The 23,999-nt window shown below is 40.3% G+C and overlaps 1 protein-coding gene across 2 annotated transcripts in view; it reads right to left on the bottom strand.

Annotated features, from left to right (window-relative positions):
• LOC112968203 (BMP/retinoic acid-inducible neural-specific protein 3) overlaps window positions 1–23,238 on the bottom strand; it is a 192,019-nt gene extending 168,781 nt beyond the window's left edge. The window contains exon 1 of one of the 2 annotated variants that reach the window (XM_026070185.1): window positions 23,003–23,238. In XM_026070185.1, coding sequence (XP_025925970.1) covers window positions 23,003–23,238 — 236 coding nt within the window. The remainder of the gene's footprint in view (window positions 1–23,002) is intronic. The other variant, XM_026070186.1, reaches the window with a different exon arrangement.
• Between the last annotated feature and the right edge of the window lie 761 nt (window positions 23,239–23,999).

Below are 23,999 nucleotides of genomic sequence, written 5' to 3'. Positions count from 1 at the left end.
TTAAAAATAAAACAAACAAAAACACTAGCAGTACATGAGCACTAATATATATTTGGAAAAGCAAAAGCAAAGCTCTTGCAGATTGCAAACAAAACTGTGCTGTTTATCTGGTGTTTTCCGTCTCTTCAAGAATACAAGATTTAGAGGCCACTTGCTAAAATGGACACTATTAAAGACAAAAGTTGTATTGCAGCCAATTTCATTTCAGCCATTCACCTTTCAGTAACATCACAAATCAACACTGTTTATGCCTAAAAGTCATTGATTGGGAAATGATTCTTAACTAGTGCAGTTCCTTAAGGTCACAGAGAGGTTTCTTCAGCTTGGATAAACAATGATTCTTCTCATTGTTGTGCATGTTTTTAGAGCAGCAGTTTTGGATGTCTTACTGTTGGGTTATCCTATGCAATAGCTGCAGTAATATACTCTTCTGCTTATTGTAGCACAAATCCTAGAGGGACTTGTAGTCAAATGAATCTTAAAGGAACTGTGGCATCCCCTCCTAAAATGAGATTCCATGCTATCACTTTGGCTAACGCAAGCAGTCAAAGCCTTGCTGTAAATGTATTTCTGATTATTTTGTCTCCTGTTGGAACCTGAGTAATGTGGATGGTCAAGGGCATGAGGGCCCAGATGGTGGTTTCCTCAGTCCCCTCAGTGAAGGGGAAAGGCCTAGGGAGGATTTGATGGATCCTGCAGGTCAACACCTGGTTGTGCAGCCAGTATCGACTACAGGAGTTCATTGTCAGTCATGGGACCATCTTTGAGGATCAAGGAGTGTGGAAGAGATGGATCCTCTTGTCAAGGGCAAGAGCATCTTTTCCAAGAGGCTGGCCAACATGGTGAGGAAAGCTTGAAACTGGGAACAGCAGGGGAGGTAGATGACGACCCAGAGTCAAGTGAGGAAGTGAAGGACAGGGTTGGCAAACAAAGGGTGCAAGGTGTCAGGTACATGAGACACAGCAAGAATAACAGAAAAAGGCAAAGGGGCGCTCCCTTTAAGTACGAGTACAAAAATACATGCAGCCTGGGGAACAAGCAGAAGGAACTAGAGCTCTGYGTGTGGTTACAGAGCTATGGCATTGCTGAAATAATGGTGGGACAGTCTGCAAGACTGGAGTTTGCAAGACTGGAGTGCTGTGACGCACAATGATGATACAAGCTTGAAAGACAGGCTGGGACGATGAGGTGGGCAGTTGCCCTCTCTGTCAAGGAGGAGCTCGGATGCATAGAGCTCTTCTATGGGATGGACAACAGCTGGGTTAGACTTTGTGGTTCCAGGTCAGAGGAGAGGCGAAGGAGGGTGATACTGCAGCGGGAGTGTATTACAGACACAGGGCAAGGAAGTGGATGAAGCCTTCTTTAAACAACTCGAGGAAGCCTCTGGAACACAGACAGTTCTTCTGGGGGACTTTAACCTCCATGACATCTGCTGGAAGACCAACACAGTGGGGCAGAGGCAGTCAAGAATATTTCTGGAGTGTGTAGGAATAACTTCTTAATCAGGTGGGCCAACAGGGGTGACACACAGCTGGATCTGCTATTCACTAACAAGGAAATGCTGTTCAGGGATGTGATAACCAATGGTAGCTTTGGCTATAGTGACGATGAAATAGTGATGTTCATGATCCAGACATGACTGAGGAAGGAGAGTAGCAGAGTGCAGACACAGGGCTTCGGAAGAGCAGACTTTGGGTTATTCAGGCAAATGGAAGGYGGGAATCCTTGGAGGCAGCTCTGAAGGCAAAGGAGCTCAGGAAAGCTGGCAGGGCTTTAAGGATAGCTTTCTGATGTGGCAGGAGACCAGCAAAACTTGCCTCATCACTGCCAGAGCTATAACTGTTTCTGAGGTTGCATTCAATAAGCAGCATTTCCGAAGGCTGTTCGTCTGGCACGGTCCACAAGCACCATGCTAACTTTTGAGGGGGACAAAAATAATGAAATCAAGAAAGAAGAGTAAAAAGTAAAAAAGGGCAACAGAGTTGTAGACAGAACAAGCTGCAGTCGTACAAAGTGGCACGTGTCCTCAGATCAGGACCTAAGAGACACGCTGTAGGCGATGTTTAAATCTGGTGCATCAGTGCAGCTCTTCCAACTCAAAGCAGGTTTAAGACTGTAAGAGCCTTTCAGTGAACTCCATCATGCATGAGAGGAAGGCAAGTGACTCCCTCTGAACAGCGTGTTGTTCACCCAGCAAAAGAGATGTTAAGAAATGTAATGATTTAGTAACGGTATGTATTGTCCTTGCAGGAAAGGTCTCAGTTTTGAGAAAGACTGTTGCATTAGCTCTCTCTGCTCATAGCCAGTTTTTGCAAGGAAAGTGAAATGATAAGAAGCAGGCAGAAGAAGAGGCTGCCGCAGCCGAGGAGATGGAAAACTGAAGACTGGCTGGGGTCTGACCTGGCTTTTCACTTAGTGCTGCTAAAAATTAGGCGAGATCTGTAGCATATGTGACTTTGAAAGGCCAGATGGGAAGCAAACCTACGAGCCACACTCAGAGGGGTCCCTCCACTCAGGGTACTGCATTTTCATCCAAGGCCTACAATTCGGAAGAGACACACACTAATTGGACTAATATCCTGAACAGCTTTTTAATTACATATGCCAACACACCAGAATTTTTGAAGGACTTTTTTTTTTTCTCCCCCTCCAAGGATATCCTGTGACCGCTCCAAAACTGTCAAACATGGATATAAATACCAGAATACCAGTAAGTGCAAATGGAGCCCCAAAGCAATGGCAAAATCCTGCACAGTTTATGTTATAGACATGCTGGTAGCTTCCTGACAACTTGGMTTCAACTTGAATTTTCTTTCTCCCAGAGCCAAGCACCATATGCTAACTGTTACAGTGAAACAACACTTATCCCACAAGTCTGCAACAGAGATGCTATATTTAAATTCAGCTGTTAGTTGGAGGTGTGTTTTATAAAAACTCTAGGAACCTGTATCCAGATAGAATCTGTATCCAGAGACTTGGGGGGTGGGAGGAGCAATGACAGTGATATAGTAGCATCACTCCTGGATTTGGGGTTATTCAGTGGCCATTCCCTTTCCTTTAAGGTAGAACTACCAACATTGCATAATGCATTATTTGGCATATTATCCTGAGCAAATCTATAAGAATAAATTTTTAATAATCTTGGTTTCTTTGGGTTTTTCTGTAATTATTTTTGCCTGCACATTATCAGTCTCAATATCTTACTTGAACTTAACCTAATGAAACAAAGAGAAATGTTAATCCGTTTCTTTCCTGTTTTGTCAATATAGCTATATTTCTAAATGGCAGGAAGGCTCAAGGGGAAAAGATCCTTAACTGGTGGAATTACCAGTGCTGAGTACCTGATGTTCTGAATTAGATCATTTCCCACATCAGAGCCTTTCCATAAAGGGAGAAATGGCAATAAGGGAGCTGATTCTATTTGTAGGATTTCCTAGGCAAATGTCAGACCTGACGCAGCTGAACAAAGCTGCAACATTGGCACAGAGGAGATGTCTTCAGTTTTTGGATAGAAGCCTTTGCAGTGGCTGAAGGTATTTGTGAATTAGCATCAAGAGTTCCTCAAACTGGTCAGTGAGTGATGATGCCTCTCAAAATAGCTTCAGAGAGGGAGAGAGAGACACCAGGCCACCACTGGGAACCCTGCAGGTCGACAGCTCGCTCCTTAGATCAGGGAAGGACATCCGAACCTGTCTCGTGCTGTTGACATGACCGGACGGAAGGGCACGCGATGCCCTTCTGTAAGTCTGCTTTAAAACAAACAGATGTCGATCCACACTATATTCTGAATTACTTCTAGAGCAATATATTCCCAAGTATTCCGATATATCCCCAAATATATTTTCCTGTTATCATAATGATTGCATGAAGCTGAGTTCATGTAAAGTATCCTGCAATGCCACATGCCTTTATACACATCTGCACACACAAGTATATGGTGTGAGTACGTGTACGCATGTATACATGCATACTATAAAGGGTGTTTTATGAAAGCAAGCTAATTTCAGAACAAGCCTAGAGCTGTAACAGTCAGCTAATGACACTGTGAGAGAATTACTACTAGGTAGGACATGCTCAAAAACCACGTAAAGCAGTCTATGATGGCAGAATGATGAAAAAGTGCATGATGCAGATACAAACATATGCATACAGTCAGACTGAAACAGCAAACTAACTTTGGATCAAGCCTGTGGTAACATATTCTTATTGGGATACTGTGAGTATACTTCTTGCAAGGAAAATCATTAAATGTTGTTATGCACAGTGAAGAAACTATCTCAAAAAAGCAAGTTAAACTTCTAATGTTGGTTGAATTGACCTATCTGATCATATTTGATCTGGTTGCTCCCCAACACAGCACCAGTCTCAGACCAACCACACAACAAAGCTACTAACCGAAATCTCTGCAGTGTTAAGCAAACACTATATCCTTTATTTTTCCTCACACTTTTTTTAGGGAAAGTCTAGCAAGCCTCTGTTCTGCTCTCCCCAGAGGGAATCTGATCTGCAAAATTCACTTTAAGAAATTTCCCCTTTAATGATACAGTGACCGGATTTGTTCACTCAGGCTTATGGATTTATGCCCTGGATCAAGGGAAACATGTAGTCTTGGTGTTCCAAGAGAAACAGGGGTCCAGACAGCGCTTGTGTCAGTGTCTGGATTCCTGCCTCTCTTCAGGACTGAAGTCACATGCATCCACGCTTCTCCTGGCACAGACTATTTCCCTGTTCAACCCACAGTCTTGCCATTAATGTATTTGGGTATTTAGCTATGCTATAGATTCATCTCTAACCTAATTTACAAATGAGTGTGCCGGCAAACAATAGCCTGATTCACTTTGACTCAGCAGAGGAACTGAGGTCGACACTTAATGATGGGATGACACCTGATCAGTGTTTTTGACAGGAGAAAAATGCAACGTACGGGAAAATTTTACTCTGCTGCAGTTACTGTGGCCTCCTGCCAGGTCACAGGGGAGGTGGGCATTGCTGTCCACGGTCCCACCTATTGCAGCCTCACCTGGATCCAGCCCTAGGCACCAACTGCAGAAATCTAAAAGCTTAAACATCCCCTCCTGCTGAGGCATATTCTCCAACAAATAAATAAAAATAATTAAACAGTCTTTTAGATGTCATTGTTCTTGTTGTTTTTAAGCCTCTTTCCCATATGGTATTTTTTTCTGTAGAAAAAGTGTGCATGACTTTCTCCTGTCTCTGCGCTATGCTGCATTGCTAATGCAGAATACTATCACCTTGATGCAGGGTGCCTTACGAGACCACTAGATCTAATATATAACAGAGAAATAGAGGGAGCACAGATCTGATAAGTAGATAACTGTAGAACTTCAGCCAAAATATTTCTCTCATCTCAGAAATGCTTTTTGAGAGAGAAACGTTCAAAACAATTTAATAAGTAACCTTGGCCCCCAAAAGGAAGCAAAAAACCAAACCAATCTGCCATTAATGACCCACCACTCAGCTTGTTAAGCTTATTTTTTATTTAGGAAATGAGAACCAATCATCATAATCAAAGCAGATAAGCTGACTGAACTGCTGACAGCGACTCAGTAATTTCTCCTTTTTCCTGGAGGAAACTTCTCAACAGATTACTCGGCATCCTACTGACAGAGACCTTGCTTATTGCCACCTACGGCCTCACAACGGCATTAACTTCTTCCCAAGAGGCCAACAGCAAAAGCAAACAGGCATTGGACATAAAATTCACACAGGCACTTAATGATGGCTGGCCTAATGCAATGGTATCAGCTACCACATATTGAGGCTTGATGGCACCAAGCCTGCTTCATGTTGTTCAGGATTTTTTTTTTTTCCAGACATGCTATCTAGATGTCTTGTAATTTCTCAGGTAGATCATCACAAACTATGGGTTCACACCTGTCAAAAGAGATCGATTTATAATTCTAGCTGTTCAAATGTGGGGCATGCAGTGGGGAAAGAGGGTGAATAGGAATCTTCCTGCTTTCGCCTGCCTCTAACATTGGGTCAAGGTCTCTCTTTGCAAGTGAGCCCAGAAGGTCATTGTTGGTGCCATTGTCAGAAGCAGATGAACCAATGGTTCAGAGGTCTAAGAAAGGTGGATTTAGGAGAGAATATGATATCTCATAATTCCTTAAAAAGAGGTGGCTCTAACAGCTTAGGAAGCAACATGCTAGAAACTCATAGAAGAAAATTTGTTATTTTTGGCAAAGTGATATAATGTCACTCACTGCCACAATAGGAGGCGAATTTACTCAGGACAGGATGACCTAAGCTGTATAACAGGATGAGGTACCAAAATATGATGTAAAAGTACACTGTAAAAATCACTTTCATTTCAATGCTAGATTTCTTCTCTAACCTTGCAACCTGTAATTTTTTTCCCAATTCTGTTTGAAATTACACAGAATAATTTCATTATTTGATATAAATGCTGCTTTTCTGCAAACTCCTCACATGCTTCCTGATCTTCAAGTCCCCAGTACTGCGTCACCTGCTGCAAGTAATTCATATTCGTGTATAAAACTCCTCTATCTCACAAAACCATCAAGATTTCCTCCTGAATGACTGAACCTTTTGCTCTTATTATTGTAGCCTTACATCATTATTTATTTAGTTCCTCTATCATTCGCTATCACAAACTTTTTGCAGTCAGGATCCGAACCTACTAATCCAAACCACTAGGCATAATCTCATTAAACAGATCAACTGTTAACACCCCTGTTAATCGTGGTGTTATATCATTAATGACAGTGGAGGTGTTAATTCCAAAACTGCTGGGCCATCTTCTTCAGTAAAGCTCTTACCCTTGTTAGGTACCTAAATAAATAAATGTCACATTAAGGACTGATGCCCTTTGAAAATATGAGGTGCTTCTGAGAATCTGGTGCTGAATGTTAATGCTAAGCTATATATAAAATTTTAACACAGATTGACCAGTAAGAAAAAATAGTACGTAGCTTGTTTAATTGAAATTGCATTAGCTTCAACGAAATTTAGAGAACCGTGAAGACAGGACATATCTGTACCATGAGGAATGAAGCAAAAATTGGAACTTCAGCAGAATGCTCAAGTTTCATTCAATGAGCAACAATGGTAAGAATAACAAAATATTCTATGCAGCAAGTTTACTCATCCTCTTAACTTTATTTGTGCAGCCTGAAATTGGATTCCATAGAAATGCAAAGTTTTTCAGATTGCTGAGATCTGAACCTTCATCTTTCCCTGCAGGCTATTTGTATTAATCTACTTTTCTTTCAAGCACAGAGCTGTTAAACTGCTAAAGCTCATTTAAAACGTGGCTGTATTTCTATCAATGGACCCAGATAGCTGAATTATAGATTTTAATTGTGCTTTTTATACTTTGGAGATGCTTACTTAGAAATAAGTGTAACAAAAGTATGTAATTAAAGAGCCTTTATTGCTGCTGATCAGTGAACTGTGCCTATATTGACAGCAAGAGACGGCTTAGTATTTAGGCAAATTTACATAGGCCACTATTTATTAGTGGTTAATATGAAACTCAGACTCAGCTTTGTTCTCCCACCTTTATTAGTATTTTGTCGTGGAAAGCAGAGCTAAAGATGTGAAAATGTACATACAGCTTATGCTTGGTGAGTGAGATGCATGAATATTCCATACTTGAATAACAGCTGCCCCACAAAATCAGTTAAATACCTCACTGGAAAAAWTAGGATTTATGCTTACAACTTTATCTTCTATAAGCCTGAGGCATCTGGCTAACTTTTTGGTTCAGAAAAAACAGCGTATGACAGCAACATCCATGCAATATCCAATCACTTTTCCCATCAGTGTGTGGGTACAAGGCCCCTCACCAACCCAAAGTGCTACACCTATGGTCTCACGACCATATGTCTCAAGACCGTATGTCTTTAAACAAAATAGGCAAAACCAATATAGCTGGTGGAGGGACTCAACTTCTGCAGTCCAGTACAGGCTGCTGCTATGCGATCTCTATAGCTCTGGAAAAAAAAGAAAAAGCAGCAACAAGCATTGCAATAAAATGGTAAAGGCGAGCTCCATTTGCTTTTCAGGTTATTGTCGGACAGCACGATGGAGCGTGTTACTCTGTACTTCGCCAGATTTTCAATTAAAAAAAATCATCTCTCACCAGAGAAAACCCCTGGTAATAGAGCGGTGAGAGATTCAGAACGGAGCTAATCCTTGAGCAAATATCAGTGGCTTGACAAGATTTACAAAGCAGAAATGATAGGAGCACATTAGGGAAGACCAGGAAAAAGGAGATGTTTGCGAGAGGCGGTTATGTTCTTTTCTCAGGATGCCAATTTTGGCTTATCAGCATAACAAAATTGGTTGAAAACAGAAATTACTAGCAAACTATTTTGGAGGAAACACTGTGTGCCTAACATCCTGTTTGGAACTCAAAATGGCTTCCAAAATCTGCACCCACCCACACGGAGATGCTCACATTTTTATTACTTTTGAGTAAAAACCTGATTATATCATTGACTTCCGTGAGACTGATGGTTCAGAATACTAATTGGTATGAAAAAGAGTGTTCAAACTGCTGTGGAAAGACTTTAGAGAAATATAATGGAAAATAAAATAAAATAAAATCCTTTCTGCCTAGTTGCATGTATTAAAGAGCACGGGCTCAAGCATTATTTCAGAATTAAACTTGGGAAAAAAGAAAAAATCTAAGAAAACCAGATGTTGTCAGAGGCTTTGAGGATGCAGGGCAGGGGAGAAAGGGGGAGCAAATTCTTGATAGTATCTAATTTCTTGGCTGTAGAAACTAATTGTTTTTTCTTTTAAAGTTTGCTTTTAAGGTTTCAAAGAATCCTGAAAATACAAATTTTTCATTTAATTGAAGATTGCTTGTCAATAAGAAAGCACTTTGACGGAGAAATATTGCTAAGTCTGCTTGTAGCTAGTGAGGTAGCTCTCACATTTCTGCACTGCATTTATGTTAGTAAATGGTGACCTCATAAAAATAAATAACGTGCAGTCCTTGAACGTATTAGTTGGGAAGACAGGCTTTTGCTTCTGCCTGTGAGAAGTGTGACCATTCCTCGATTCACAGCGTGAGAATTAAATCTCCATACCACTGCTCCAAACTCTAGCATTTGTTATCAGCGATAAAACCATCTTTCTCTATGTCAGAGAGGAGCTAACTAAATCCAGAATCCTAATCCTTTTGCTGGATTAGTCTCAGCATCAAGTCCATGGTGGACGTGCTTATACTTTTACATATTTTCCTCTGTGTATGGCTGTCTATTTACAATGAAGATCAGCACACTATTTCATGATAGTCTAAGACCAGAAATTTCTGCAGCTAGTCAGTTCAAATCCTTTGCTTTAACTACAAATGGATTGCTTCATCTGAGATAGCACGTTTCCTACCTAGGAAGGTTAATTTACAAGCAGCTCATTGCCCTTTTTCCATAACAGTGTTGTTATAGCTTAATTTTGTCCCTGATTTTCAGGACATAGTTACAGCTAGAGGATAAATAACTGGAGGGGCTTTGCCTAGGGCATCTGTAATGTGAACTCTTTCATATTGCTCCATTATTGCATTTCAGCTTTGATTAAAAGGTATTACCTACCCTTGCGGCAGGAGAATAATGATTTTTTTCCAGTGAAGCAGAAACACTAGCAACTGCCTCTGATTCTGGGTTTTATGCTGCGAGCCACCTTTCAGTGAATGTTTTGCTAAGGCCCAACAGTTAGTTGAGACACTCGGTAACATATCTGATGAAATTATAAAGTGAAGAGAGATGTATTGACTAACAGTTTTAAGGTCCAGAAGGAAAACTGTTCATGTTGTCTGATCGCCTGACCAGTGAAAGTCACATAGCTTCTAGCATTTACTCTTGCATTGATCCTGATGAGAACAAATAACACAATGAAGCTAATACACACTAAAAGCAATATCAGATGTAATAGTGACATCTTGCCGTATGAAAATAGCCAAATATGGATTTGGGGCTGTAAAGTCCAACACCCAAAACTTTAATAACTTCACCAAACATAAAGCTGTTCTCACTATATTGCCTCCGTCATCCACCCCTTGTGTACCTTCTGGTCTACTCCGATGAACTGTTTCTAGGGCTGCTAGAAAACAAAACAAAAAAACCCCACCCAAAATCGTGAGAACTGTGTGTGAACATAAAGTTCAGACTATATGGCTAAGACATTGCATAACGAGAATACATGTGTCCCAGTGTCTGAAAAATTAAAAACTAAGCAGCTATCGCAGAGTTAATCCTTCCCTACTCCAAAACAAGGCTACGCATAGCCTGTGGAGCAAGTACACTTTGCCCTACAGTTATATAAGCTATACAAGTTATATAAGCTATTTAAGTATAATGTGCCCTACAGTTCTCGGCTTGCTAGATATCCTTCAGAAGAACAGGGAGCACAAAAAGAGGACTGTGGAGACGGGAGATGGTCCTGGGTTCCCTGTTACAGATTTGGGCATGGAGAGCCAGCTTGCATCACCTTTTAGGTTTCAGTTTAGGAGTCCACTTGAGCTCCTGTAGTACTAGCTCAAAATCTCACCCAAGTAAACTGGTGTATCTTCACAGAAGTCAGTGGCACTAGTGACCTTTATCAGTCAAGAATGCAGGCTTTGGATGCCCTTTTTCATTTGGGCTCATTCTAGATTCAATTTAGCCTTGTTTCCTCCAAACTGGCTATGTGGTTGTGTTGTGGTAGTAGGTGTAGGTGGCCRTTACAGGCATTTGCACACATATATGGCTGTATCTCCTCCAAATACTTTTTGAACAGACTGTCCAACTTCAACGGAATACAACAGATTTCTAAAGACCTCAAACCATAAATCACTTAAAGATTGTTTCCACGTTTTGTGAAAAAAAAGGGTAACATGGTGTGACCACTAAGGTACTCCTGAAAATGAACCTGCAGCACTGAGTGTGAGTGCAAATATGAGTGCAAAGGAGCAAGCCCCTCATAAATGCCGTGACAGCAAGAAAAGCTCTAGTTGTACCTGACCATCAACCAGAAGACACTCAGCCATGGGAAAGCAGTCTGTACTTGTTATGGCACTCAAAGAAAAACTCGTTCCCTCTAATAACCCTATGGTTATTAAGCTTTCTTCTCGAAGCAAGCTACTTTCCTCTTGCCCAGCATGCAACACATAGTGTTAGCAGGCAATTTCTCCAGTAGCTTTGCCACACTTAAGGTTGTTACTATCATTTTCCCATGTTTTCTGGCTTTAAGGGATGCTACTTGCTAGACCAGTCCCATCCAAAATTGTTTTCCTTTGTTAGCACATTTCAGAATGATCTTACACCAAAATAGAGAAGAAAAATGGGCATATTTTCACCACAGTCAGAAATGCAGATCTCACAAGGATAAAACTGCCTCATGCCTGCTACATGCTATTTTCAGACACAGCTATTGGCCACAAATCCACTCAGATACAGTTGTAGTCTGAAAAATGATGATGTGCAAATGGAAGCTCTCTCTATTGCCCTCTCCCTCTCTCAAGGGTTCTGTTCCCTGGTTGAATTTTGAGACATAGCTACTTAGTTTACTTAACTAAAATTGACCTTTTTCTACTTTTTATTCCAATTACTGTGACAGAACCACTACTTCTTAGAGAGAGATGAATATTGCCTCATATATTATCAACCACAGATGGGAATCTCCAAAGATTCAAACTGAATTAGAAACTGAAGTCATGAGACCTCAGTTTGTGTTGTGGAGAAGCTTCCAAAATTTCATTTCGTATTAGCATAAATCCCAAACGAAGAATGTTTTATTACTGCCTACAATGCTATAATCTTGCAAACCCACACTGGTTTGGAAAACTCGTGTTGTTTTTACTGTGAAGAGAAGCGAAAAAGAGTGAAATAAATGTGACTTCCAATAAATATAGAAKAGTTAAATAGAGGCACTTTTTTAAAAAGTAGAGACATCAAAATAAACGTCAATGTTTCTATTGCACAAGTAAGAGTAAGAAAAAATGATTCCATATTTTGCAATATTATCTTATTTTTATTTAGATTTAATTTCCTAGTTTACAAAGGTTTTTAAGCACTTCTTTAAATTAAAATAAAGCGCTAAGGTTACACCTCCTTTTTAAGCTATCCGTATCCTATCAACCACAATAGCTGGAGAAAGCTACCATCACACTCAAAAAAAAAAAAAAYTGAACAATTTTTTTTTTCTCTTCTCATAAGAGTAAGAGGGAGTGCCAGGGGACTGAATGAATTTCACTGACTCCTAACAGTCCTTGCTGGTTTTGGTACCAAGGTCACTCCCACCAAGTCGCATCCCAACCTCAAAGTCAGAACCAAGAAACGAGCACACGTTTGCTATCATCCAGGCCAAGGATACAGCAGTAAAAATAGACATAGCCATTACTTCTCCAGGCAAAATTCTAAACAAACAGATGGACCTTCAAAATCAACCAACTGAGAAACTGGTTTACCAAAAGGAAAAGCACATTTCAGAGACGAAAACCTGTAAAGAAAAATACCTTCAGATCCTATTCAATCACCGACAACCCAAAAAGCAAAAAGATACATTTYGATTGAAGGTCTATAGGAAGGAAAGCAGTTCTTGAGGAAATTAGGATCCAAATAGAGGTTGCTGAACCTTTTAAAAGGCATGTGAAAGAACTGGTGGGGATCCCATCTGCATGTTGCATTTGCATGCTGTTAATCCCAACTTGGGCAGACAACTTGGGTGCTGAACTTGAGCGCAAACTTCTTTCGGGTTCCCTGGGAGTCAGGAAGGGCTGTTACACACAACTCGTAGTGTTTTCCAAATGTATATGTATTGACAGGTCTTAACGGAGAGCTGACTGACCTCCACAATGACCTCTGGAGCTCTGAAGCCTCAGGAAATGCCTATGGTAAACTTCAGTAGCATATTGGACAAAGTCTCTCATTCAGACACCTGACTGTTGAAGAATATATATATATWTTTTTTTTTCTAATAAGCAGTATTCTCCTTACAGCTTGCTTGGCCAAAACGTCAAGTGATAAACTGATGCATTCACACTTATCCATATGTACATACACACATGTGCGTGCACACGCACACACACACATTCACAYACCAACTTAACTGTGACAGAATAAGTCATTGCACATATTGGGATTCTAGAAACTAATAAATGCAAAAGCACCACAGACTGCATATTTTCCATTTATTCTCATTTATTGAGTTCCATAGCATGCTACCACAAGCATCATTAAATGTTTCATAAAAGAGAAATGACAATGATCAATTAGTTCTCTGAAACATGAGACCTCACTACAGGTCTTTCACCACGAGTGAATTTTTTAATCTGTTGAAATGATTAAGTTTTATTTATTTTGGGTGGTTAAACAAGCGAAATGTGGAAAAAGACTCTACTGTGTTTATTAATGCAATTTATCAGATTGGTTATTATGCTGTTTAATGTTTTGAATTTATTTACTTTTTATTATGATCTATAGCCAGTGTTTTATCTAAATGGCCAAAGACGTAGTTTAAAGAAAATACAGTTAGGTGTAACTGGATAAAAATTTGTTGCCTCTGTTTACTTTCTGTTAAAATAGCATATTTATCCATAGGCAAAGCTGATCTTGTATTTGTTGCTGTAGTAAAACATCCAATTCTATTATCAGAAGTTACGGTATCAGTTAAAAAACCCTATTTGTTAAATTTCACATATTTATATTAAATGTATGAATTATATTTTCTTAGGTCTGAGATTTTGATGATCCTTCAGAATATTTGCTAGAATGCGGCTTATGCTTTTGATTTTAAATTTTGCTGCTTCTGTAAGTCAAAACTTGTATATTTGTTGTTCCCTTGATAAATCAATATTCATTACTTAAAGTCAGATGCTATCTCTTCTCTGCATGTGAGACCTCCATATACAACTTCTAAATTGCTAGTGGGCTTTGTTTGTGCAGTTTTCAGAGCTGTATATATATATCAAATTGTCTGGTCAGTAAAAATACCTTCTCTTCTCAAAACTATATAAATAAAGTAGAAATTGAGTGTATCAGAAGATGAATCGAGATACGGAGCCACTAATGACCTTAAGAACACTATTATCCATAACAATCATGTTGGGATTSTAGTGAGAATCGAGCTGCAAGACATCATTTTAAAGTATTGTTCTTCTTTCCAAAGGTCTCTGTTGGAATGAATCTGCCGCTACGCAATAAAATTTCACAACCAGGATAATGATTAGCAAAACCTGCAGAGTCAATCAGAGCAAGACGACAACTGCAACTTGGGTTCTAAGATATTGGCTATGACCTTAAGCCAATGATATGAGAAGGAAATAAAAATTCTTAAGTGAGCACATTTGGTGTCAGTTGTTCTTCTTCTGCATGGAAAAGGTACAAATGCCTTTGTATACGAAGAACCATACCTTCCAACCTATACTAATGTCAGTATAAATATATAGAAAAGGCTTCTGTGCTATTCAGTTCTTTTCTCTGCATAAGATATAACATGCCACCCATATATTCTTAAAATGTGGATCAGTTTTATTAACAAAAAGAAAAAAAAACCCTGAAAACTTTAGCTCTTCTGTTTGGAGAGGACTACTGACCTAGCAGCAACAATGAATAATAACAATAAAGGTGTTAAAATGAATGTATAGAGAAATGGATTCAAGTAATAAAAGCCTTTTTTTTTTCAGTGACCAAAATAAATCTCTGTAATTGTTTTGCCCCTTTCTGAAGATGCTCACCGTTTGAACTCCTCTACATCTTGAACACCAGTGATAGTACTAGCCTGGGTATTCAAACAAAAATGGAAAGGAAAGGCAAATGAAAGAACAAAGTCCCAACTAACCAAAAATCTTGAAAGAATTAATGATAATGACCTGATTTTATTCCCAAGGTTCAGGCAGACCATCCTGCTGACTGGAGAATGAATCTATTACTAGTGTTAAACAGCTTTTATACTACCTCAGTGACTGCATGGAACCATTAAGTTACTGCCTCTATTATCTTAATTTTTTTAGGGCAACTTAAATGATTTATGAACTTACTAACTGAAACGATGACACGCCATATTCGCTAAACAAATGTGCTTTGTTCTAGGGAAACATATCAGTAGGGGTTTTGATCTAATAGTTGTCTTTAAAACGTTAGATTCTGAAAGTGGGTATATTCGGGAAATGGATTATGGCAATCTGCATAAAAATAAGATTCACTCTCCCCCTTCCCATTTGAGTTTCCTTGGGATCTTTGATTAAAAACACCAGACGAATAAGAGGAAATACAAAGAGAGATTGTCAAAACATAGACTCCTGCAGTGTATTATATATAAAAAAAAAAMCCMCMCACACACAGAAGGCAACCTTGGCATCAATACTCTGTTTCATTGCCAAGCTGAAACACACTTGTGTTCTTGTCAAACAAACTGACTCCTGAGAACACTTCTCATTGCGCTGGCCCAGCTAACGCCATTCCCCAGTCTCCCATCCAGCACCAACGCTTGTTTTTCTCACCGAGAGAGATTCTACCTTCATTTTGACACCCGGTAATTTAGTACTTGTCTGACAAAACAGAGGGAGGGGGTAGGGAGCAGGCCTGACTGGTCAGGGCAACACACCTTAGAGGCACTTGAGGGCTGTGGGATTGGGCTCGTTGCTAAATTTTGAAATGTTCACTAAGATTTCTGCAAGATCCTGTAGGAAACCAGCACCTCTTAAAAATATACTGTGTTTCATCAGGGTCTGGTCACGCTGTTCCCAAGTCCTTCAGAGATGGACTGGGAGCTAAAGTTGTCAATCAGGGCCAGGAGCAAGGCTCTGATTTCTCCTGTGCTCTAAGTGATGAGAAGTGCTAGCCCTTTGCCTAGAGCAGATGACTTCTTCTCTGCTGCGCTGGCTCACATGCTTACCAGAGCTGGAAAGGGAGGAACAAGCTGGGAACCACTGCTTCAAGGTCCTTCCTGCCTGCCTCCTAGTCCCTCTTATCTGTCCGCCTTTGCTCCTGGGCCGCAAGTGACCTCAAGGGCTCAGAAACATTTATCATTGCCCTTGGAGACCCTACTAACCTGGGAAGACCTCTTTCAAAACTGGGATTGTGGGGCAGACCTAAATCGGTGTCCAGTCCCTATCCCTGCTCCACTGCACCTCCAGCATGTGTCAGAGGGATCCTGTAGGCTCCTAGTGCTACTGGAGGTAGCCCTTACCGGGTCCTTGGTTCCTACTTGGTTGTCGGAATATGTCCCTGAAAGGCTCCTCTATCTTTGTGAACACCCTTTCTGGGTACTCACCAAGCCTTCGAGATTACTGGTGAGCTAAATGAGGCTCCAGAATTAATTCATCTGCAAGCATTAAGACAAAAGTTTCCCATGACAGCATGACCAGCTTCTTGGTTTAAATTATCTGTTTCTTTTTTCCACCTCATCGCCAGGCTGTATCTTTCAGAAAATCYCCTAGATAAATAGGTCAAGAAACTAATAGGAGTATAATTTTGATAACGGCAATTGCTAATTGTAAAGCACTACTGGCTGATGTGTGTTTAGGCCCTACAGGTAAAATAGAAATGCTTTCTTATGAAAGGGAGATCTGCATTTGAAACAAAGCAYTGGAAATTAAATGCTGATAGGGAGCATTGTCCAAGTATCCCTAAATCTGGAAATAGGGTTATTTAAAGCTTTTATTTTGCTCAAATATATACTCATACAAGTAGTTTCACCAAAGTCAGTTATTTAACTTGTGTCATGTCTTTACTGGCCACAACTACCTAGACCAAGAGAGGCTGTTAAGGTATATCACAACAAGAAATGAAACTCACTGGTATTTTTCATATCCAGACATTTTTAAGAAATATTCTACACTTTTTTATATATATATATATATATATATATATACACACACACACACACACTTTTCTTAAACTATTCTTATAGTGTGAGAAAATGCTGCGGTTTGATTCCTCAAAAATGAAATCAGTGCCTTTTTTGTTTGGTGCCACTGCCTGTCACAGTGGAGCCACAGTCCTGGACAACTCCAAATACTATTTTTTTTGGTAGAAATTTGTGACCTCACTATGCCAGAAACTCTCTTTGACCTGTTCTTCTCTGTTCCCAGTCTATGAGCCTCTGGATTTAAAATGAGGACTTTACGCATTCAGCAGACTAGTCCTTTCTAAACTTTATGAGAACCATGATCCATCTGATTACTGTACCTTTTATCCACCAGGTTGAATGGAAAATTCCCTAAAGCAAGCTGAGCAATTACGATGAGGGCCAGAAGCAATTTACTGATGCAGGGAATCTCTGGAAAAGGCAGACAGGACTTCTCCAGCTCTTTATTCCCTACTGATAGGGTAATTGTGGAAGATAAACTTGTTTGCTCTTCAGCGCATTAATAATCTCCGTTCTCAGCTGCCCGACAGCACCCATGCACATGCAGTGTAATGTGCAAGGAAGCAAAGGCTCTAAAAAGGTGAAGGCAATGGTTGCCCGGTTTGCCAAGTTCTTGAAAGCAACCTCACATTGTCACCCATTGGAGTTACAGGTTGCTGAGTACAGCCCATTTCTTTCCTTGGCTTCTACCATAGTCATTTATCTCATTGCTTTGTCAGATGATTCCTGATGTGTTCCTCCTGTCACTACCTCTCCCGACTAYTGCAGGTTTTGGATGTGGTATTTTGTGTTAAGGAAATGGAGGCAAATGGGAATGCAGAGAGTCTAGCAGTGAGCTAGACCCAAATTTGTCTTAGCGCTATCTGTCAGGAGCATGCATGGGTAGAAGTCTAGTGGCTGCTGTGGGCTCAGATATGTTGATATGGGAGTAAAACACAGCTGGCTTAAACATTGGCCCTATTTGACTTCACGTACAAGTGTTAAAAATATTAGTGATCTACTAGAGAGCCTTCAGTCTTGCTCACTTTACCCTATAGGTTCAGTTACAGGAGGATTCAGAATATATGAGAGGAACCCAGTATGTCTTAACACAAAATAACCTTTAGCTTCAAAGCATTATTTCCTAATCCTTTACTTCGAATGACTCATGAACAAACATAACCCCTTTTAAAACCGCTTCTAAAGGAAGGCTTTTTAAAGTCAGCCACATTCATATTGTGCTGCACAGAGATGCTCAAGTCTTTAAGTGCCTCATTTGTTTTTCCTTTTGCAGACCAGTATTCAACATTTATTAGGAATACTTAACTCCAAGAGACTTCAACTGTTACTAAAATCTAGTTCCRTATCATGAATACCAGATCTTATAATCCTTTTCACAATGTCATTAAGCCCTATGTTAGGTTAGTAAGATTTTGTAATTTCGTTTTTCCCAAAACTGTTTTACCCTGATGCTCAGAAACCATCCATGACCAGCCAGTTAATACCAATTTGATTTTGTGACAGTGATCGCTTTTGGTTTAAATAATTCTTCCCACTCTGTGATATGTGTATTGACAACAACTCTATCCTCTTTCAGCTCTCTCTCTTTTTTTTTTTYCTTTGGCTAAATGTGCCAAACTTTCCTGCCGTACAAGAAAAGGCTAGACTCTTCCTTCCCCTAATTTTCCACATCTGTTTCAGGTTTCGAACCATTTTGTTTGGACAAAACTGCACAGCAGCCCCGATGAGATTTCCTCAGGACCTTATTTGATAGCATAGAAACTTCCCTATGTCTATAGAAATTATCCCCTGTGACAGAATGGAGGTTCTTTGCCTACTTTTGCAATCACTCTTTCCATCCTAGTATCGTGCCATCTCATTCTGTTTGGATTTAAACGCCTTTGTAGCTGATTTATACAAGTGGCACAGAGCTCCCGTCGTGTATTGAACAGCAAATTATGAACTTGGATTTCCTTGTCAAAATATTTACCTTTATTAAATACAGGAGCCATTTTCCATAAAATATGGACTGAGCATTCCCACTCACTTGGAGGTTTTCAGCAGCCATGCAGGTGCTTTTCTGACATTTTTCCTTTGCAGACTAGTGGCAATAAACRCCACTAAAACCTGTGGCAGGTCCTGCAGGAGGATATTTCCTATGAAGAATTATAGGGAATACCACACTGCCATATAACCAACCCCTCACTCATAACACTGGTAGCATCAGCCGTAATTATTTATTGTTCTTCAATACCTGATAAAAACACTAGTACATAGATATTGTATCTTCCAGCTTTATCCTTTAATGTTCAAAGATCCTCAGCTTGAGGAGCTGAGCGCTCTGCAGGATCAGGTTGTTCACCCACAGACATACACTGACAGAATTGCTCTTTATTGTGTAGATTAAAAAACGGGTGACAAAGTTGATTTTTTTTCTCACGCTACTCTCCTCTAATTCATCCATCAGCTATTTTTCTCCCATAGCTGTTTTACAGTCTAGAGAGGGAGATAAGTCAAAGTGTAGCTTTATCTTTAAAAACTTCATATTATGCTTAGGTTAAGACCTTCCATAAGAAACCGGGCTCGGTTAATAAGTGGGCTCTCCCAGTGCCAACCTTTGGCTTTGTCTCTACAATTTAGAACAAACTCATGGCTGGGGAATACTTGTTTGTCGTGACTAGAGAGGGTGGATACAAAGCCGTTAACTTCTTTTTGCTCCATTAGCCTACAAACAGTTAGGTGGAGAATAGAAATGCCAGCACAGAGTCCACACAGTGACAGATTTTTTTATGTCGTTTAGTCTAGCAGTTGGGCTCTATCTGTTTCAAATATAAGTAGGTTATATAATTTAATAACAGAAAAAAATTAAGGTAGCAGGACATCGTGGAGGTCGACCATATCGTTAATCTAATCTTCCAACCTGCCATATATGATTAGGAGAAACTAAACTCTAAAATCAGTCTGTCCCCTGCCACGTAAATGACAGGACTAAAGCAAGCAGCACAGCACTGTTTTAGGCAATAGCTGACAGACAATGACAATGTTTCCATCAATTTTCAAGTAGCCAAGGTTTTAACATCCTCTGTAGTAAAATCTTGTTCTCTCTCGTTCCAGTTCTCTGTCCTTTTCGCTCAATTTTAATCATTTCTGTATTTTTGATGGGTCTGCACTACGTGACCTTGAACCCATTCAAATCGATGGCAAACAAGGGGGCAAGATGAAGGCCCTCATCTCTAGCACTGTGGTATTTATATAAATGTACATGACTTAACCAAAAGCCGGAGAACATGTCTTCCCTGTGATTTTAATATGATCTTGATTATAACGGAAAATGCTACCTTGAAATAAATATTTGGGGAAATTAATGATTCAACTGAGATTTTATTTTATTTTTTTCTACATCATTACTGCCTCTCCTGAGACTGCCAAAGGGGGGAAGAAAATAATGGGAATGAAAACATCATTCTAATCACCGTGTAATTGTTCTGTTGTTGGAAAACTGAAGTTATACAGCAGTCTCCTCCTGCTGAGATCTCCTCCAGAAGGAAAAATAGACTCCATCAATGACATGTTTTAAAACGCTACATGCGGTATGTGCAGCTCACTGCTGGTTTTCAGATAATTTTCCTGAGATCATTTTATCCCTGGCACCTGTGAACACCTAGTCCCAGCATTAGGCTGCTGCTCCAGAGACTGTTCCCACGGGCAGCAGCACTCATTAGATTTTGGTACAGAAGCCGTATCCGCATCTATGGCTTGGAGCGCCTTCAGTCTGAAGACATAGGAAGGGAGCTGCTACCTGTCACAACCCCTTCCGTTCAGTCCCCTGTGGATTTTGACCTGGCATGGATGGCAAAACGAAGGGAGATGACCTCTCTTCTTCTTTGCTCTTAAAACGTCAGGTTTCCGGTATGGACCTTAAGGAGTGGAGAGAAGAGTGAAGAGGAAGGAAGCCATCCGGTTGGCACCATGTGCTTCCCGATCAGGCCGAGTCAATGGAGGTCTGCGCTTCCCTCTCTTTCATCTCCTTCCTTAGCACTCCACCCAAACCAGAGCTGCGAACGTCCCTGGGGGAATCTTTTTCCTTAGGTAAGAGATAGGTGAGGGAATGATAGACCAATTAGACTCCAGACTCTTCAGCCCAGGAAAACTCACAGAGGAGCAACAGGGATTAAATATACTCTGTGTGCTTTGCAACAAGGTCATCGTGTTCTGCACTGCTTGCTAATGGGACCATATTTTATAAGGACACTTTGCAGTAAGGTTTGTAGTGGAGTGACTAAATCAAAAAATGCAGTTTTCCTTCTGATCCAGGCTCGTGCCTCACGCTCTACTCTTTCGACTTCCCGGTTCGTGTCATGAAGGGAATAGGCAGAAGATAGAAATGAACACCAGCAATGCTCTCTGTGGGATGGTGTAAATTAAACTCCATTTAAACCTATGCACAAACACAGGTAAATACCAGAGATATCATTACAGATCTACAAAAGTTAACAGTGTTTCTGTAAGGATGGCTCAGAGGAGAAAAATTCTCAAAGACCTGATTGAAAGTGCTGAAATGAAATACAATTCCATCTTTCATTTTGTTAGCAAGATAATTTCGATTCAGTGTTGACTAATACAGAATAATAGGAATAAAATATGCTGTCTCAGTCTCCGCATTATTGGCTTTACATTATTGGTCCTGACAGCTGGCTTTTAAAATGCAGTAAATATTGGGCAATGCTGTTCTGTTAAGACAAGCCACTTCATCAAGCATATTTCCAAATCACCCTTTATTTTCAAAATGCTTTTAATTCCTCTTTATACAGCAAAGGAACCCACTGCAAAATTGACCTGCAACAGAGTGCCCTCTGCTGCATGCATTTAGGAAAGGAAAATGAAGCAAGGTCTTTAAAAGTAAAAAGCTGTACGGACTGAGAGCTGCAGATCTGTCACAGGCCACTGGACTTTGAATTAAAGGACAGCATATACGTATATGCATATTTCACTCTTTCTCTCTTGAAGAGCCAGATATCACTGGGGAATAATTGTTTGAAGTAGGTATAAAATTTGTGTGGACTGTTCCATGGATTTAAATGAAACCAGTGTGTGTCCTTCCATACCAAAATGGTCTGCGTTTATAGGTTGGAGAGTTATTAGGGAAGTTAGCAATCTGTCGGTATTGCACTGCTGCAGCCTCTTTCTCTTGGCTGCCAGAAAAGATCTGGAACAATAAGAGGTGAGACAGTCTCTCTGCATATAGATTTGTTTTCTCAGTCCTTAATATCTCATGCTCCCTCACTTCTACCCTTCTTTCCATTTGCCATTAGCTCAGTATTATTACACTGAACTCTCCTTTTCATTCCTACATCCTTGGTAAAGCTATCAGATGTTACAGTTGTACCTCCTGCAAATGATTAAGAAGATATATCGCCAGTGCTGCCTCAAAAGAACGGAGACTGACAGGCTACACATGTATCACGAAAGCAATTCAACAGCTAGGCACAAATTCGCAAGCAGGCCTATAATTTTCAAATCCACCACTCTTTTTTACCTTTTCACCCATTTAATCTGAATAAAGCCAGCCTACTGCCAAATTTGCTCATGGACCAAGCACCAGAGGCTTCTGTTAAACTTAACCGTGGATCTTAGAGCTCAGACCCTTGGGGCTGAGCAAACCGCTTCTTAAAACACTGGCAGAAACCAATGTAAAATCTTCTGAGTCACTTTTGAAATGCCCTTATTCTCACAACGCTTGGCTACTGGTGTCCATGGAGCCACAATTTCATTCTTAATGTCACAGCTTATGTCTCGGTGAGTCACACCAAAAGCAATTGAACGGGATCTTTCTGCACCAACAAGGGTGTCCACATTAGCCTTCTGCAATCAGAGATGGGCATTGAACACCTTAGGACATTTTTGAGTATGCCACTAAGGCAGACTAGAGTTAGGCAGCGATCGTCAGTGTTTTCCAAAGCAACGTAAGCAATTACAAAAATTTCTGTAAACAAAATAGAAACATCATAAGCAGGCATTTCCACAGTACACCGTGCACATGCGGCCTTGCATGTATTTCAGCAATGAATTTTGCGTCTATGGATTTGTTCCCACAAGCTGAAACTTTCCCTTAAGGAAACCCTTGTTGTTCATTTACAACGTCTAAGGACGATACCTCTGTAACGGCTTTCCCTTTGCTTCATACCTGTAAATCTTGTATCTCGTGCTAAATCCCTGTCGACTTCTGTCCACAAAATCTGTGTATTCCTGTGAGCGATGGAAGGGTCCCTTATCAGAGAGGAGCCAGTCGAAGGGGCTTGTGGCATGCTGATCCGAAACAGCAGCAACCGCTAAAACCCAGCAATGAAGACTCAGGGCTATCCACTCCCATAGAGCCATCAGAGAGAACAATTCAGCACCAGCGCTGCATCGCCATATCATGCTTCCACTGGGGACTTAGAGCCTTCATTCTCTTAGCTTTCCCTCAACACCTAGACAAAATACACAGTCAATTAGATAAGCACACACTAGGCATCCCTTGGAAGTAGAAACAAGTTTCCTTTCTTTCAGCTTAAAGAGATAGTGGCCTCTACTTTATTACATTTTGCATTAGCATAAACCCCACTAGGCTAGTTAACAGTGGAACGTTTCAGTACTTCAAATGCTGTGAAACTAATGTCTTCATTAACATCAGCAGCGATAATATTTACTGTTGAAAGAAAACCTTCAAAAATTGTCAGGGGAGGCGTTGCTTGTTTTTTTTTTTTTATTCTTTTCTTTTTTTTCTAAAATGCTGGCCATTTTTGGAAAATATGCAATAGAAGAGTTACTGCCCGCTTGCATCCATGCAAAATAACTCGGTAAGGTCTATGCACAAGCTCTCAGCTGGGCAGTTGGATAGAAAATAGGGGAGATTCAGAGAAGCCAGACTGTTTTCTCTTCCGTCCTTAGAAAAGTCTCTTAATGGCTTGTCTTCACTACAAACTCTGCTAATGGACTCAAGTTATTCTGTTCAAGCTAGTGTAGCTGGACGAAGAATGACTGYGCAGTTCAACAGCGCTGGAGTCACCCAGCATGATGAGCTCAGTGAGCTGCTGAAGCTCCAGATGCTGCAGCGTTTGAGTACCACTGACTTTAAAGTAACAGCAGCAGACCTGCAGTCCGATCCACTCCAACTAAATGGGACAGCCTAGAAACACTAT

Source organism: Apteryx rowi, unplaced genomic scaffold, assembly GCF_003343035.1.
Source record: "Apteryx rowi isolate R43461 unplaced genomic scaffold, aptRow1 scaffold_306, whole genome shotgun sequence".
Lineage (NCBI taxonomy): Eukaryota > Metazoa > Chordata > Aves > Apterygiformes > Apterygidae > Apteryx > Apteryx rowi.
This window is presented reverse-complemented; position numbering and strand designations above follow the sequence as displayed.